The sequence below is a fragment of the Marmota marmota genome, unplaced genomic scaffold, assembly GCF_001458135.2.
Source record: "Marmota marmota marmota unplaced genomic scaffold, marMar, whole genome shotgun sequence".
In the NCBI taxonomy this organism is placed as follows: domain Eukaryota; kingdom Metazoa; phylum Chordata; class Mammalia; order Rodentia; family Sciuridae; genus Marmota; species Marmota marmota.
Genome location: NW_025999880.1, coordinates 2277224 through 2296377, shown reverse-complemented (window position 1 = coordinate 2296377; position 19154 = coordinate 2277224). Strand labels below are relative to the sequence as shown.

The window sequence follows — 19154 nt, the reverse complement described above, 5'->3', positions numbered from 1 at the left end:
GTCCTATGGGAATACAAATGACTGACAGTGGATGAGAAGCAGGAGGAGTTAGAGAGATCTTATTATTCTAAAAGGGAAATTGGTCAGGCATCGTCATACACCTCTAACTCAGAGCTAAGGCAAGAGGATTCACGTTTGAGATCAGCCTCGGCAACTTAGCCAGACCCTGTCTCAAAATAAATAATAAAAATAGTTGGGGATGTAGTTCAGTTGTAAAGCACCCCTGGGTTCAATCTCCAGCATCAAAAAATAAAATTAAATTTAAAAAGGAAATAGAAAATTAAAGGCCTGAAAGCAAGAGGATGGCTGTTTGAGAAAATGAAAGAAATTCCCAAAGACATGTTTTTGGGGCAATTAGTCGCAAAGAGAAGGGAAGAATAAAAGAAGTGCAAAGAGAGACTATGAGGGGTAAGTTCAATAATAATAATAAGAAGAAGAAGAAGCCCTTTTTCCTGCAGTCCGCTAAATTCACTTATTATTTCTACCAGTTTATAGATTTGTTTGTATTTTCTTTTTTTAATATTTTTAGTTGTAGTTGTCACAATACCTTTATTTTATTTATTCATTTATATGTGGTACTGAGGATAGAACCCAGGGCCTCGCACGTGCTAGGCAAGGGCTCTACTGCTGAGCCATAGCCCCAGCCCCTTGTTTGCATTTTCTAAATACACAAACATGTTATCAATGAATAAAAAATTCTGTGTCTTTCTTTCTGATGTTTATGCTTTTATTTATTTTTCTTACCTTATTTTAATGACTAGGACCTAAGTAAATAGATGTGGTAACATAACAGAAGCCATCCCAAACTCCGCAAGAAAATACTGTAACATCATTGAGTATGATGTTGGCTGTAGATTTTTTTAAGTATTTATTTTTTAGTTGTAGTTGGACACAATACTTCTATTTTATTTATTTTATATGTGGTGCTGAGGATCAAACCCAGGACCTCACACGTGCTAGGAGAGCACTCTACCGGTGAGCCACAACCCCAGCCCTATAAATTATTTTAATAGACAACCTTTAGTTATACTCATGTAGTCTCTTTATATTACTGATTTACTGAAACTTTTTATCATAAATGACAATACAATTTTTTCAAAAAGTTTTTCTTCCTACTTCTGTTGAGATGATCATATGGGTTCTCTTCATTCAAATATAGCAAATTACATTGATTTTCTAATATTAACCAACCTTGTTTTCCTGGGATAAATCTCAATTGGTCCTGTTGAGTAATACATTCTGGATTCTAGTTGGCAATATTTATATGTAAATTGTGCCAAAAGGAGGAAAGGCAGAGAAGGAGCGGAAGAAGGAGAGGGGAAGGGAATAAAGAAGGTATCAGGTATGAAAAGTTGAGGATAAGAAAAACCTGACAGCAGAGACAGTGGTGGAGCACGCCTGTAATCCCAGTGACTTGGGAAGCTGAGGCAGGAAGATCTCAAATTCAAGGCCAACCTCAGCAATTTAGTAATGCTCTAAGCAATTTATCAAGACAAGTGAAAGAACTTAGGATTAGTTCAGTGTTAGTAAAGCTGGGTTTAATTCTCAGCACCAAAAAAAAAAAGAAAAGAATCAATCAACAGAAGTGACAGAAGTGCTAGTAAAGAAGTGATTTTTTTTTTCTTTTAGTTAACCAATACAAGAGGTAAAATAATTAATAGGAGTTTTAGAAAAAGAAAATAAAGAACACTTAGGGGAAGAAATAATGAACAACACTGATTTAAAACATTTTCTCAAAACTAAAGGTCTTGCATTTCCACATTGAAGGAATCCAGAACAAGGTATGAATCAAGATACAACACTGCAAAACTTCAGAACATGGAGAACAAAGCCAACACTCTATGAGCTCTCAGAAAGAATAACGAGCTAGGAAAAAAAAAAAATGTCAAAGTGGCTTCGGACTCTTCCACATAACTCTAAAAGAATGCCTTCAAAATTGGAAGTAACATGATTATAAACAAGCAGCTGTTACCCAGCCAAATTATCAATCAAGAGCTAAGGAAAAATAAAGATATCTTCAGACATACAAGATCTCCCACACATACTTTATTTACAAAGTTACTAAAAGATTTCTTCCATCAAAATAAAGGAATAAAGCACAAGAGAGTTAAAAAAAAAAAAAAGTAGTGGAGAATTGCTATTGTCTATTACAAATTTTAGAGGATCAGTTGCATGTTTTACAATTAATCTAAAAACTTTACCAAATACAGCTGGGCACAGTGGCACACACCTATAATTCCAGAAACTCAGGTGGCCAAGGCCAAAGCAGGAGGATTGAGAGTTCAAAGCCAGCCTCAGCATCTTAGTGAGGTCCTAAGCAACTCAGCAAGACGCAGTATCTAAATAAAATATAAAAAAGGGCTGGGGATGGCTCAGTGTTAAGCACCCCTGAGTTCAATCCTGGTACCAAAAAGAAAAACAAACAAAAACCTTTACCAAATACAAAAAAAAAAGCTGTAAGTAATAACAGAAGTCTGGGGTTGTAGCTGAGTGGTAAAGCACTTGCCTAGCATGTATTGAGGCACTAGGTTTGATCCCCAGCACCACATAAAAATAAATAAGTGTATTGTGTCTGTCTAAAGCTAAAATATATCAGAATATTTACCAGGTAAATTATATTTTAAATTAAATTATATTTAATTTACCATGTAAAATTATACTTTAAGTTTAACAATAATTTTAAAGAAATATATTATAGTGGAAGAAATCTTCCATTAAATAGCAAAGTAAATAAAAGATACCTTTAAATAGTTGTAAAAGTAATATTTTTATAATTTTTATTACTTTGATACTTTCATAAAAGTATTTCTGCCACAAGTAAAAGATGAGAAAAGTTGAAATTGGCATAAATAATTTTATAAATAAAGAGAGAAATTCTGCTTCTGTGAATACCATACAAAAGAAAGAGCAGAGTTCTTTCATATTAAAGTTCTTGTTGATGTTGATCATCCAAAGATAAAGCTGGTTTCTTCTAAAAACGTTATAGGAAAGGTTGGTCTGGAATCTTCTTTGTCAAAATATTTCCAAATACAAATGCAAAAGAAAACAGAGGGTGGGAGAGCACAAGCAATGGAGCATACCTGTGGGGAGTGGAGGAAAGGGCAGAGAAAGAATGTGCATGTGAAGGTGAGAGAGAGAAGGAGAATGGGAGAGACAGAGAATGCACTATGCACCTGAAATTTATAAATGTCATAAAGTTAAAGAAAGGTACAAAATCGCCACATGACAGCAGGATATTGTTGCTTTGTTACCTCTACTCTTCCCATTTCATGTAAGCCGATTTAATCAATAAATTAATCCCTAAAAATACTTATGCACAATCACATTGTCCCAAGTTTTAGTAAATGTCATTCTCACCAACTTAGAGAATTAACTACTATAAGAAGTCTTAGGGGATTTTGCACTTCAGAGTAATCTTTTAAAATGTAATAGAATTAAAATATTTTAATATCCTCTTTTTAAAAAAGATTTTAAAGTATCCAAACATGATTAATCTGATTAGGTCTTCGGCACACATGCAAAATACTCTTGAGTGAACAAAAGCAAGTTAATGAGAAAATACAACCTTTCCAAAGCTTGAAGTCTGAAAGAGTCAAAAGTTATTTAAGATACTGAAAAGGCCAATTTAATATAAACATACATTTGAATTTTTCTACCTAAGTATAAAACATACATATTATTTAAACACATATTCATTGTTACATCAGAGTTACAAGGTTAAAACCCTGAAACTCCACTTCTGACACAGCTATAGACACAGAAAGCGGAGTCATCTACACCCGAGATAATAGTGAAAACCAAGCTCTCCACAACAGTGAGTATAACTAAGAAGGGCAGAGCATGTGAACAGAGACCTGGGGAATACCCACAGCAGGAAAGCTAAGCCAGAGGCATAACAAAGGCAGCACAGTCATGAAGAAGGGATCTGGGAAGAAGGAGGCCATGAAAGCCAAGAGAGAAGAGGGCTTCAAGAAAGAGCTAGCAAAGGCAGAGGCTAAACTGAGATCAAAGAGGCTGAAGATAAATCAAAACCACAGCAGAAAGTGAATAGCCATATTGAATTGGTTAAGATTACCTATTTCCATCTCAACTGACAGAACTAAGGGTTTATCTTGCAGGGAGGAGGGGAAAGAGAATGGACACTTGGGGGGAAACAGACTTTAGTTATCATTCATGCTGTCTGTAGTCCAAGACCAACAAAAGGAAAACTCTGAATGATTTGTTTCTTCTTAAGAACTACAACTCACCAAACTGTGGAGCAGGCAAGATTCTAGCTGCTCGAATTGGGCCATGTCGAACAGAGAAGAGCTCCTGTGCTTCTCCACTAATCTGCATAAGAGAAGATAGGAAAAAAATCAGTAAGTTAAAATGTAGGTCACATTATTGGATGAAAGCAAGATTTCCTAAATTTTAGTATGATTTGCCTGAAATATACATACATACACCCACACCTATTTTAGGCTGGTCATACACATTAAGTAAACTCATATTTAAAATTATCATAAGCATTTCTAGAAAAACATGACATTATGAACTGGAAAAAAGGTCTGTACTGGAAGTCCACAATTTTTATCTTATTAAAATATTAGAAATCTGTTCTGTTCCTACTCCAGAGCTTTTCATTTCAGAACAAAGCAACTATGATACTATTCTGAAAAGCTCCACTTAAATATTGTAGCAACTTTCACCAGTTAACTTGAACTAGCTATGCTTCTGGGACTTCTTTCTGTTACTATGAGTAAATTATTTAATTCTATAAGCCTATATTCTTTTGCAATTAAAAAAATAAGAATGAAAGGCTGCTGAAAATATCTCCAAGATACTTTTAATTTCAATATGCTATGAATAAAAGTCATATAAACCAACTTGTCATTGTTTTTATTGTACACAAAAACCAAATGCCATACAAATGTCCGTATTGAGAGACATCAGATTTATTCCTCAGGTATATAAAGTACAACATTCCATTAATTCAAGGGTAAAGAGGTACAGCTTTTTGGCTGCAGACTGACAAATTGAGCAGATTAAATTAGCATTAGTGAAGAACTACCTTCCAGACTTACTGTAAGTGATAATGTACTTCTCAATATATTTTCATAATTGTTTAGTGTTTAATGGAATATGTAATATCAAAGAAAATGGCATGAAATATAAAACTAGTTCTACATAACCAAGAATTTATAATAAATGTAATGAAGACACAAATCCATCAAAAGAAATACACTATTGATATTTTTAATAGGACTGCCCAACAACTAGTTTAAAATATCAAAAATAGAAGTGAGGCCCTAAGCAATTTAGTGAGACCCTGTCTCTAAATAAAATATAAAAACACCTGGGAATGTGGCTCAGTGGTTAAGAGACCCTGAGTTCAATCTTTGGTCCCAAAAAAAAAAAAAATAGAGTCAGGCACAGTAGTACATGTCTATAATCCCAGCTACTCGGGGGACTGATGCAAGAGGATTCCAAGTTCAAGGCCAACTTCAGCAACTTAGCAAAACTCTGTCTAAAATAAAACAAAATAAAGGGCTGAGAATGAAGCTTGGTGGTAGAGTACTTGCCTAGCATGTGTAAGGCCCTCTCTTCTATCCCCAGTACTAGAAAAAAAATATTAAAATATATATATATTATAAGAGGATTACAAGACTTCCAGTATTAAACTGTATACCTGTAGAGGTACCTTTTAGACATAAATACTTTTTTACATTTCCACCTCTTCTACATGAATTTAAGAATTACAAACTATAAATAGTTTTTCTGCCTATAAATATTTATTGCCACAACAACAAATCCTTCTATAGTACTTTGGATACAGAAAATGTGAGGATTGGTAGGATCAACTGTGCAGCAACAGCACCACCTATCACCAAACACATAAATGCAATCAACATAGTATAGTAATCTAGAACATAGCTTCTTCATGAATCCTTTGTGACCTTTCATTTTCATAAAAAGAAAAGAAAAACATTGCCAGCATCTACTGTAGTTCTTAAGTCTACATTTTATGCATATTGAACAGAATAAAAAATACAGAAAACACCTTCATTCCATTTTCCACCCAATGCAGTAAATGCATATTCTCTGAAACCTAAAGTTATAATCTAATTTTTAAGCGTACATACACTAAATGGTGAAGCATAATGTACTCTGATTATATTACAGATGAGTTTTGCCTACTTCCACATGTGTCACTCTTGAAATTTTAACAATAGACAAAGAATGAAAAGAATGGCAACAAATCATTTATATTTTGAAAACAAAATGTTTGTAGGGAAAGAAATAAGTAACAGTCTTCTCCAATATACATACTATTTCTATTAGGAAGAAACATGAAAAACACCTTTTAAAATAATACTGTATAACTTACATTTAAATTGTAATTTCAGAATAATGAAAAACACTTCTCACAAGTTTTATACCTATAAGGAATTACAATATTCTAACATAACATCGACTGTTCTGTACTATTATTTCCATGTGCCACAGGTCTAGCATTTAGCTTTTAGTTCAAATAAAACCTAATGTTAAGAAAGTATAATCATATTTAAGTGAGCATCTATACTCAAAATAATAAAAATAATTTAAAATCAGTCTTGGCATATTCATAACTTTTGTACCACTGAATTTAATACAAACTTACTTTGGCACAAAAAAAATTTGAAATTGGAACACACTATGTTCTTCAGCAAAACAACTTTCAAAACAAATCTAAAAGCCTAAAAGTCCTATTCTAAATCCCTCTTTATACAAACAGCAACAGGTGAGAAGAAAAGCAACATTAAGATTGATTATAAAATGCATCCCCACATTCATTGTCCATTTTTCATTACCTCTAAATTAAGGTCCTACAATCTTTGTTTAAGTATAACAGGAAGAGGGAGGAGGGGAGGAAGCATTGTGTCACATTTATAGATATTTGTTAATATAATAAAACCATGATTATACAACATACTGAAATTAGAAGCTTAGTTCTAAACTATCCTATGAGACACAAATATAAACTTTCCCAGAAGAGAATTTTCTGAATAATATGTGAAAAATCTATTTTAAAATATAATTTCAGAATAAATCCCGTGCTACCAAAGACAGGATGTGCACATTTTGGAAAGGGCACACGGAGGACGTATACATCCTTACAAACTCTGCTTTAGCTACCATTCTAAATTGCCTCTAATAATTTTACACAGCATGTTCACTGGTAATTTTGCTTTCAAATAAACAAGTGTCAAAACATTTTCTAAAAAGGCTGTCAAACATGACTTTAAGGTTTCTTAAAAAGAGCTCATTGAAAATGGCAAGAATCTCACGGATGAGGATTTTATAAGTCCTCAAAAGAGTCACACAGAGCTGTAAGTTCACTTTTAAACCAATGATAACAATAAATACAAGAGCAGAACTACAAGGAAGGAGTGTACCGAGCAGTGTTCCAGCTTCTTGGCATCTGTGGTAACGTGGGCAGAGGAGCAAACAGGGAGGAAACCTCCCTAAGTGCTCCTCATGGTCTCTGCCTTTGTTCTTACTGGTATTTTAATTTCTGATGACAGACTTTTGTTGTTTGGGGCATACACCGGATGTACCAGCTTGGAGGCACAATAACGAGAACAAAGAATGATTTGTTCACACTGTAGGAAAAAAATCTTTTCCAACCATAGAAAATAGCTTTCGCATGGTGAAAATATGCAAATTACATACCAAACTAAAAAAGGGGTGGGGGAATACAAGCTCAGAATCTCACAACTCAATCTAATGTAAAAGGAAATTACAACAGCGGAGACAATAATACACATACAGAAAAGGTTATAAAAGTGCTGGGAGAGCTGTAAGTACTCATACTGAAGTCTGAAAGCAAACAAAGGTCACCCATCCCTCAGAACCAAACTTGTTTCTCAAATCCTGATGCTCAACTGGCTGCCAAATGGAAAATTCAATCAAATACCAAGGATAATAAAAATAATAATTTATAACACCATGGAATTAGGACAACAGTATATATTCACACCCCCATCATCCCCTACACTGGTAAAATGGAGGACTATGGTCAGCAAATGATTTTTAGCAAACATTACTGAAAGATAATAAACACTTAAAAATGTACAAATCACCCAGACCCAGTGTGCACACCTACAATCCCAGAGACTCCAGAGCTGAGACAGAAGAGTTTCAAGCTCCAACCCAACCTCAGCAACTGAGGATGACGGTAAGCTATTTAGCAAGACCCTGTCTCAAAAAATAAAAAGGGGTGGGGATATGCTCAATGGTGAAGCACTCCTGGGTTCAATCCCCAGTACCAAAAACTAAAATAAATTTAAAAACAGTTGGGGATATAGCTCAGTGGTATAACACCTCTGGTTTCAATTCCCAAAGCCCCCCAACACCAAAAAAAAAGTACAAAATGAGTTATATGTACAGCTTAATGAATGTTCAATATTAATGCACCTTTGTTACCAGCAATAAACATCAAGTCAAAGCACATTAGGGAAACTCAAAAGGTCCTGGTATATCCCTTCCCAGTCATAATCCCATTTTAAGGATAACTAACCACAAGCCTGACTTCTAGTACTTTACATAAGTTTTACTTGTTGAACATAGTGTAAATGAGATCACACAGTATATATTCTTGCAGTGGCTTCTTTTGCACATTACTATGCTTAAGAAATTAATTAGTTGTTGCATGTGATTGCAGTTTTCTGGTTTTTGTTTTCTGTTGCTATATAGAATTCCATTGTATAAAATTACTATAATTTCATTTAGATCTCTGTATTGTTTCTAGTTTGAGGCTCTTAATATGCCAAGAAAAATTGTAAAAGATTTTGAAATAGGAAAAAGATTACCGTGTGTTCTTTCAATAGATTTCCAATAGTTCTTCAGCCCAGTGAGTTTTTTTGGTACCACAGGGATCCTCATCTTTTCTTTAAGTGGGCTATCTTAAGATACTCTGACTTGCGGAAAACTGATAGAAATAAAATTAATTCTTGAATACAGAAATGAAAATTAATTTTGTCAATTGAAAATACAATTAAATTCCCCCTGCAGAAAACATGATTTAAAGCAGTAGGGTTTGGGGTTTTGTTTTGTTTTGTTTTGTTTTGCTTTGTTTAATTTTGTTTTGTTTTGTTTGTTTGTTTGTTTTGGGTGGTGCTGGGAATCAAACTCAGCTAGGAAAAGTACATGATCTAACACTGGGTTTGCTGAGTAAATACCCAATGCTGAACTATGTTCCCAGTCCAACCAGTATATTTTAGTGCCAACAGGATATTAAGAAGGTTGGTATTTATCAGCAAGTTCATTTTAATGTGCCTATAGTTGCCTACATTTATTTTTCACCTTCTCCTTTGAATTACTTGTAACAATTTCCCACTTCATTTATTAATTAATAAATAAGTTAAATAAGATCTAGGCCACTTGTCCATTTTATAGTTATATATAAGAATCCTTATTTACCATTCTGAAAATAACATCCCCAAAATATTACTATAAATATTCTTGCAGATGGTTTTTGGTGAACAGTATTTTTGGAGTAGATAGTAGTATATTTGCTTCTATGTAAGGATCTAGGGTAACATAAGTACAGATTTTGTAGACCTTAACAAAATTATTTTCCAAAGTGATTATACCAATTTATACTTCTACCAGCAATGTATAAGGGTTCTATCTGCCCCACATCCTAGCATACAGTTAGTTTCAACCATTCTGGTGGATATATAAAATTAACACATTTAAATCTATTATGCATGGTGAATGAAAAACATAAAGCGGTCTCCCCTGGATATGTACTACTGCCTCAAACTAAATATATAAACAAACAATCTATCACAATGAACCTCTATGAAGGCAGATGGCAGATGACTTTTGCCTGAAAGACCTAGATAGCAGAGTACACGATATGAATGAGATTCAAGGATACAGTTCAGCAGCTCTGGAAGAAGGTAAAGTTCTCTGTATCTATTCAAATTCCAAATATAATAGTAATCAATCCTCCTCTCAAGCTAAGTCACAATGATTGGGTTATGGCAACACATCTCTAAATTTTGTTAATGCAGTTGTTCATCTTCTGGACAAAAACACACCTAAACAAACTTAAAAGAACAGAAATCATAGGCTAGGGTTGTGGCTCAGTGGTAGGGCACTTGCCTAGCCTGTGTGAGGCACTGGGTTCGATTCTCAGCACCACATATAAAAAAATGAAATAAAGTCCACTGACAACTAAAAAAACTATTTTAAAAAAAGAACAGAAATCATACAATACCTATGTTCATATTATAGTGGAATTAAACTACAAATCAATAACAGGGCAATAGCTGGAAAATAACAAATACTTGAGAGTTTAAACAACACAATTGTAAATAAACAGGTAGGTTGAAGAAGAAAGCTCCAGAGAAATCTTAAAATATATTAATTAAAAATTCAACTTGCCAGGCACAGTGGCACATGCCTGTAATAACAGCAGCTCAGGAGGCTGAGGCAGGAGGATCATGAGTTCAAAGACAGCCTCAACAACTTGGCAAGGCCCTAAGCAATTTAGTGAGACCCTGTCTCTAAATAAAATATAAAATGCTGAATATGGACTCAGTAGTTAAGCACTCCTAGTTTCAATTCCTGTCACCCAAAAAAAAAAAAAACAAGAAAAGAAATCAACTTAATCAAAATTTGTCAGATACACTGCAAGAATAAGTGAATACAGGGAAATCTATAGTACTAATTACATATATTTCAAAAATAACCAAAATTTTTAAATCTAAGATTCTATCTTATGAAATGAGGAAATAAAAAGCAAACTGAACTCAAAGTAAACAGAAGCAAATAAACAGAAATTAGAGCAGCAATCAATAAAATTGAAAATAGGAAATCAAGAGAAAAATCAATGAAATCAAAAGTTGATTCTCTGAAAAAAAAAATCAATAAAAATCATTAAGACTCTAGCCAGTTTAAGAATGAGAAAGACAGACAACACCAATTACTAATAACAGAAATGAAAGAGGAAAAGATCACTATAGATCCCGTGAATGGGAAAAGAATAATGAACAAATTTACACCCACATTTGATAACCTAGATGAAATGGATTAATTCCTTAAAAGACAATCTGCTAAACTCACATAAGAAGAAACAGACAATAACTTCCCAAACAGAAAGCAGCAGATCCAGATAGTTCACTGGTGAGTTCTACAAAAAATATTTAAGGAAACAATTCTCTAAAATCTCTCCCAGAAGAAAAAGTCAGCAAGAATACTTCTAATCATTTATGAGGCCTCCATTACCCTAATACCAAAGCCACAAAAAAGACATTCATTATAAGAAAACTACAGACTCTCATGAACATAGTTCTCAACAAAGGAGTAGCAAATAAAATCCAACAATGTATTATTATAAAAATGATACACCATGAATGAGTGAGATTGATGTCAGCTATGCAAAGCTGGTTCTACATTCAAAAAAAAAAAAAAGAAAGAAAGAAAGAAAATCACCGAATACAATACAATCACATTAACAAGTTGAAGAGGAAAAATCATATGTTCAGATTAACAGATGCAAAAAAAAAAAAGCATGTAACAAAATCCAAAAAAAATCATGAATAAAAAAAATTCCTCATTAAACTAGAAATAGAATAGAACTTCCTCAATTTAATTAAAACACATACAAATTTTTAACACCATATACATGGTTTTAAATCATTTATATATCTTATATCTAAAAATTTTTAAATATATATATAATCTTTAATTTTAAAATCCAGAAAGCTCCAAAATCTGAAAATTTCTGAGTTTCAAAATGACATCAGGCTGATGATTCAATGTACACAAAATTTGTTCATATAGAAAATTATTTTAAATATTACCTGAGAGCACCTTCAGTCTATATGTGTATGAAACATAAATGAATTCTGTGTTTAGTTATAGGTGCCATCCCTCAAGACATTTTATTATGTATATGCAAATTTCCCCAAATCCAAAAAAATTCAAAATCAAAAATACATCCATTGCTGGGCATTTTAAATGAGGGATACTCACCCTGTAAAATGTACACAAAACTGTGGAAAAGAAAACTGTCTTAGTTCACAGGTGACATAATCATTAATGTATGAAATCCAAAAGAATCAATGAAAAATTCCAGAAACTACAGCAAGGTTGCAGGGTACAAGGTTAAGATGCAAACAATGATTAATTTCAAAAATGGAATGAACAAATAAAATGAGAAATTAAAAATACATTACTTAACATATTAGCATCCCAAAATGAAATTTAAGTATAAATCCAATAAAATATATATAAGATCTATATGAGGAAAACTACAAAACTGACAAAAAATATCAAAGCAAAAAACACAGCATCACTTTCTGGCTTTTTGATTAATATCAAGTGTAGTAAAAAAAAAAAAAAAGAACCAAATAACAAAATAAACCAGGCATAGTGGCACATGTCTATAATACCAAATACTTAGGAGCATAAGTGGGAGAATCACTTGAGTTTACAATTAAGACCAGTCTTGGAAAAACAGCAAGATTCCACCTCAGATTTAAAAAAAAAAAAAAATTAAATAAATTAAAAGCTAAATAAATGAAGAGAGATTCCATGTTCATACATGGACTCAATATTGTCAGGATACCATTTCTAACTTGATCTACAAATTCAGCACAATTCAAATCAAAACCCAAGCAGGTCATCTTTTGAATACTGACACACTATTCTAAAGTTTATATGTCAACTGGGCTTGATGGCACATGCCTGTAATCCCAGCAACTGGGGAGGCTGAGGTAGGAAGATCGAAAATTCAAGGTCACTCTGAGTAATTTAGGATACATTTGTTACAATCGAGTTAGTATTGATATGTTATTTACTAAAGCCCTTAGATTATCTTTTTTCCCCTAATAAAAACTTTTTAGTTATGTTATTTTTAAAAAACATTTTTTTAGTTGTAGATGGACACAATATCTTTGTTTTTTATTTATTTAGTTTTAATGTGGTGCTGAGGATTGAACCTAGTGCCTCATGTACGCAAGGCAAGTGCTCAACCACTGAGCTACAACCCTAGCCCAATTGTGTTATTTTTTAAGTTTAAAACTAATGACACAATCTTCATTTTCAGGAACTTCTGTTGTGTCTCTGTGGTTAGTATATATGAAATAATGAGAAAAGATCGATAATTGCATTTGTATATTTAAATAGGCTATTTTTAGTCAAAATTAACATTCATGTCAAAGTCCCCTGGATAAGTAATGACTCTAAATTTACATGGGGAAGCATTGGAAAGAAAAAGCAACCAACATCTGAGATACTGGAAGTTTTATTCTTCTTTCCTAAATCATTGGGTGTGGCATACAACACACCAGATCATCATTACAAATATCCCCACATCAACAACAACAGTAATTCTAACAGTTGCTAGGCATGGTGATATATGCCTGTAATCACAATTACCCAGGAGCTGAGGCAGGAGGACTACAAGTTCAAAGTCAATTTGGCAACTTAGCAAACCCTGTCTTATAATGAAATAAAATTTTAAAAAGGGCTAGAGATGTAGATCTGTGGTAGAACACCCCTAGGTTCAATCCCCAGTACTGCCCCCCCCCCAAAAAAAAAGTTTGAATTTTTTGTTTGTTTTGTTTTTGGTACTGGGGATTGAACCCAGGGGCACTCTGTTACTGAGTTATATCCCCAGCCCTTTTTATTGTTTAATTTGAGACAGGGTCTCACTAAGTTGCTTGGGCCTTGCTAAATTGCTGAAGCTGGCCTCAAATATGTGATTATACTGCCTCAGCTTCCTGAGCTACAGGGATTACAGGCATGCACCATATCTGGCTTATAAAATGTTTTTAAATGTTTTCTTTACCACCACTGATCTAAAAATAAATAAATAAAAAACAAAGATATTGTGTCCATCTATAACTAAAAAAATGTTTTTTAAAAATAACATAACTAAAAAGTTTTTATTAGGGGAAAAAAGATAATCTAAGGGCTTTAGTTAATAATATATCAATACTGACTCGATTGTAACAAATGTATCATACAAATGCAAGAAGAAGTGAGTCTGCTGCAGGGATATGCAGGGACTCTACTTTCACCTTAATTTTTCCGTAAACCTAAAACTACTCAAAAAACAATAAAGACTACTAATTTAAATACATACAGAAAATATTCCTGAAAACTTCAAAATTTTAAAAATTGAAGTTAATCTTTCCTAATAGCAACAAAAGGGGGGAAAGATGAAAGAAAAATAAAAATGAGAGGAAGGAAAGGTAATCAAGATCTTATAAAGAATTCAGTTCCTAAAACAATAAAAGGACCTCAGCAACCTTTTCAAATATACAACACATCATTATCAATTTTCTAACTATTTTACAATACAGAAACAACACCTGAACAATGCTGCTTAAAAAGATTGTTGCATTACTGTTTCCAACTTAAAAAGTAACAATTATTTTCTTCTTAATAGTGGGAGAAATGCAGAAAATGTAAAGAGGAATGGGGTAAGTCATGGTAGGTACCATCTTATACTAAGGAACTCAGGTAAGAAGCAATAAAGAGACTTTACCCAGCTACCTAAGTGGCCATTATAACTACAAAGAAAACTATATTAGGAACTGACGGTCTCTCCCTGAATCATCCTGGAAGAACTATTTGATGATATACAGTTCCACATCTCTGCATTCTCAACTGGATATCAAAAATATTCTGGAAAAAGAATTACAAATGTACTACAGATGTGGTCTTTTTTTCCTTTCATTATTCCATAAACAATAAGTATAGTAACTATTTACAAAGCATTTACATTGTATTAGGTATTATAAATAATCTAGATATGATATAAAGTATATATGATGATATCTGTAGGTTATAGGAGAATACTACATTTTATTTTCATTTATTTTTATTAGTTCCTTTAAATTATACATAATATTAGGATTCATTCTGACATTATTATGCAAGCATGTAATATAATTTGCTCTAATTCAGTCCCCAGTATTTTTAATTTCATAACAGATTTTAGGACATGTGGAGTAGGAAAGGTCTTAAAACCAATCCCCCATGAGAGATGACGTTATTTTCATATAGATAAGGAAACAAACAACAACAAAAAAAAAAAAACTGCCAAAAACTGTCCAGCCTCAAAATGCCTCAGAATTTCCTATTGATATACTGTATTCAAAGTAATTCTTAGGCAGTTTTTTTTTTTTTCTAACATGTCACTATCAGTGTTTTATGTGTTACAGCTTTAATGCAACACTTTCAAAAACGTAAGAGAGCACTGTTGGAAGAATTCTTCCTAGTGATAAAGAACAGTCCTTTAGAAAGCTCTGAAATTCAGGGGGAAGAGGAGAATAAGATTTTTGTTTTATTTTTGACTTCCTGACCACAAATGATTCAATTAATGTCAGAGTATCAAGCATCTCTGTAACCTACTATGTATACCATTAAGGGAAAAAAAAAGTGAACCCAAAAAAACCACCTGAAATGCATATTTGTGAGGACTAACAACCTTAAGGAGACTTATAAAGCAGTCTGTATTTGGTCTTGACACTAAATACAAAATAGAAAACCTGAAGTGAATTTCAAGAACAATATGAAAACCACAGAACACAAATAATGAATGGAACTTGTGATCCTGTTTTCATACTTCCAAATTTTTGCACACATACAAGTATCTTAAGGAGACTTTGACCTTCTCCTTCAGTCTGATTTTCTAAGGGAAGATCAAAGAAAAGCATTTGGAACTCACACATTCCTTCAGTTATGGGACGCTGATTTAGACATTACACTTCAAAACCCCAGCCAGCACGCACCAATCCAAATATCATTCCATTCCTTTGAAGCTGCTCTAATGGTATCTCCCATTTGCAACTAACACTTCTGTAGTCAAAAGATCTAACTTTGGGTAGATGTTAATGTAACACCACTCAGACTACACTGACACACATGCCTGGAGGCAGACTTAAAGGTGTTCAGAAGTCAATGTAACACCATTATAAAGAGTGTTGGCCTAGCAGCTGTCATAAACACTTCATAATCACTCACACATACAAAATGAATTGCCTTTAATCCATCATTTTATTATGTCTTGAGTAGGATGAATCTAAAATAGACACTGACCAAATGAAGTCAGACACAAAAGATTACCCGCTGTGTGCATCAATTTAAAGTTTAACACATGCAAACTAATCTGTGGAGAGAATAGTGATTATCTTAACCTGGGGGAGTACAGAGAAGGAATACTCACTGGGAAACTCCATGAATATAAAAAATGTCCTTATGCTTTCTTCCCAGTGGTGGTTTCATTTACTTGTATAAATATACATACAGGCACACATTCTTACATTAACACACATATATACACACAAGGAAAAAAAATCATCAAATGTGTACATTTTATTTGTACATTTTTTTTGTTTGCTTTTTGAGACAGGGTCTATGTTGTCCAGACTAGCCTGGGAGTTAAGATCCTCCTGCCTCAGATTCCCATGGGATTATAGGCACAGGCCACCATGCCCTGCTTATATCATTCTTTTGTTGTTGTTGTTGTTGTTGTTGTTTTGGTCCTAGGGATTGAACTCAGGGGCACTTGACCACTGAGCTCCATCCCAGCCCTATTTCATATTTTATTTAGAGACAGGGTCTCACTGGATTGCTTAGCGCCTTGCTGTTGCTGAGACTGGCTTTGATCTCATGATTATCCTGCCTCGGCCTCCCAAGCCATGGATTACAGGTGTGCACCACCGCACCCAGCTGTTTTTTCTTTTTAAAAAGATAATGATCATAAATAAGGGGCTGTGGTTGTGGCTCAGTGGCAAAGCACTTGCCTAGCATGTGTGAGGCACTGGGTTCAATCCTCAGCACCACACAGAAATAAATAAATTAAAGTATAAAAATAAATAAATGAAATAGATTTGAATTCTAGTTTTTAAAATTGATCATAAGTGGGCTGGGACTGTAGCTCAGGGGTACAGAGCCTGCCTCGCACTGGGTTCAATCCTCAGTACCACATAAATAATAAATAAAGATACTGTGTCCAACTACAACTAAAAAAAAATTTTTTTAATGCTAAGTAAATTGTAGTATTGCATATAATGAAATATTGTATAAACTAAAAAGCACCTCATCCGTGCATGTCAAGATGAAACCAACCACTACATATAACTATAAAGCTTAAAAAAATGGCATTTCTTAATACTCCTTTTTTATCAGAATAAGCCAAATGATTATTGACAATCAATTTGAAAGATATATTGAGCAAAAGATGGGTTTATAATAGAAAAACTTTCACTTTAATATTTAGAAATAACAAAGATACACTTCAATTCTACATTAAAACATTTCTTACTGATATACATATACCCCTATACATAGTCAATTCCTGATTTTCTTATCTACCCATAAGTAATTTTCCCATTAAATTTTATGTTTATCTAGATCCCAATACAGATATCTGAGTCAGCAGTTTCCATCATATTTTTCTCTACAGCAATACTCCTCATCCTAGGGAGGTAACAACCAGGGGACACATGGCACTGTCTGGAGACAATTTTGATTATCACACTTGTGGGCTATATCTTTTATATAGTACATAAAGGCTACTGATGCTGCTAACATACCCTTCAATGTACAAGACCCTTCCACACAAAAGAATCATCTAGTCAAAAACATTAATAGTGGCAATGTTGAATCACAAACATAAATGACTTTCATTTGCATACTTATGCCTTATTTTTTCAGACAATTCCCTGTGTAAAATATTAACCCCCTTCAGATGGGCTCAGTGATGCACACCTCTAATCCCAGACTGAGGCAGAAGGATCATAAATTCAAGGCCAATTTAGCAAAACCTTGCCTCAAATTTTAAAAGGCTGGGGATGTAGCCTAGTGGTAGAGCCCTTGCTAGCATGCACAGGGGCCCTGGTTTCAATCCCTAGAACCATGAGGGGAGAAATTATTTTAAATTGATCTTTAACCTAAAGGTTAAAAAAAAAAAAAAACTCTAAACAAAAACAGGATAATTTTTATGACCTTAGAGTAAAGAAAGATACAAAGAGTACTAACAACAACAAAGACTAACTTATCTGGCTCGGAGCAGTGCCACACATCTGTAATTCCAACAACTTTTGAGGCTGAAACAGGAGAATCTCAAGTTGCAGGCCAGCCTGGCAACCTAGCAAAAACCTGTCTTAAAATAAAAATTAAAAGGGCTGGGGATATAAATCAGTAGAGCATCCCTAGTAAATCCCATAGTAACACACAGACACACACACACACACACACACACACACACGACTGAATTATCTGAACTAGATTCCTTCCGTCAAAAAACAACACTATGGCCAGGCTCAGTGGTACATGCCTGTAATCCCAGCAGCTCGGAAGGTTTGCACGTTCAAAGAAATTCTTAGCAATTTAGCAAAGCCCTAGCAACTGAGCAAGACCCTGTCTCAAAATAAATTTTAAAAATAAATAAATAAATAAATTTTTAAAAGGCTGAGGATGTGGCTCAGTGGTTAAGCACCCCTCCATTCAACCCCTGGGACGAAAAATAAAAAAGAAAGACAACATTGTGAAAGTATCACAATAGCTGTAAAGGAAACTAGTTGAATCATGATAAAATTTGAATGTGGATAGTGGATTCCATACTAGTATTATATCAAATTAAATGTCCTGGTTTTAGTGTTATGGTTATTATTTGTGAAAAGGGGACATAATTTCTTCAACTTACAAATGGTTCAGAAAAGAAATATGCACAGGACTGAGGTATAGCTCAGTGATAAAGTACTTGCCTAGCATGCACAAAAACCCTGGGTTCAATCCCCAGCAACACACACACACACATACATACATACACACACACACACACACACACACACACACAATCTTGAGAGAATGATAAAAGCAAGTGGAACAAAACATCTATATCTGGTGAATCTGCATAAAGGATAATAGGAATTCCTTGTAATAATTATAAAATTTGAAATTACTGCAAAACAAAAATCATTTTTAAAGCCCCATAATAAGATACCAACACCAAAATGGCTAAAAATTTTTTAAAAACTGAAAATAATAACTACTTATGAGAATGTGGAGCAATTAGAACTTTTATGCACTGTAATAGGAATACAAAGTTGTTAAAAACCACTTTGGAAAACAGTTTATAAGTGTCTACTAAAGTTAAACATATA

At 33.6% G+C, this 19154-nt stretch overlaps 1 protein-coding gene across 9 annotated transcripts in view; it reads right to left on the bottom strand.

Annotated features, from left to right (window-relative positions):
• Bcas3 (BCAS3 microtubule associated cell migration factor) overlaps positions 1-19154 on the bottom strand; it is a 575967-nt gene that overhangs the window by 527732 nt on the left and 29081 nt on the right. For all 9 annotated transcript variants that reach the window (XR_007342273.1, XM_048788041.1, XM_048788067.1 and 6 more), the window contains one exon: positions 4248-4329. Coding sequence is in view for 8 of the 9 variants with exons in the window: in XM_048788041.1 (XP_048643998.1) it covers positions 4248-4329 (82 nt within the window). In the remaining variant the exon portion in view is untranslated. The remainder of the gene's footprint in view (positions 1-4247; positions 4330-19154) is intronic.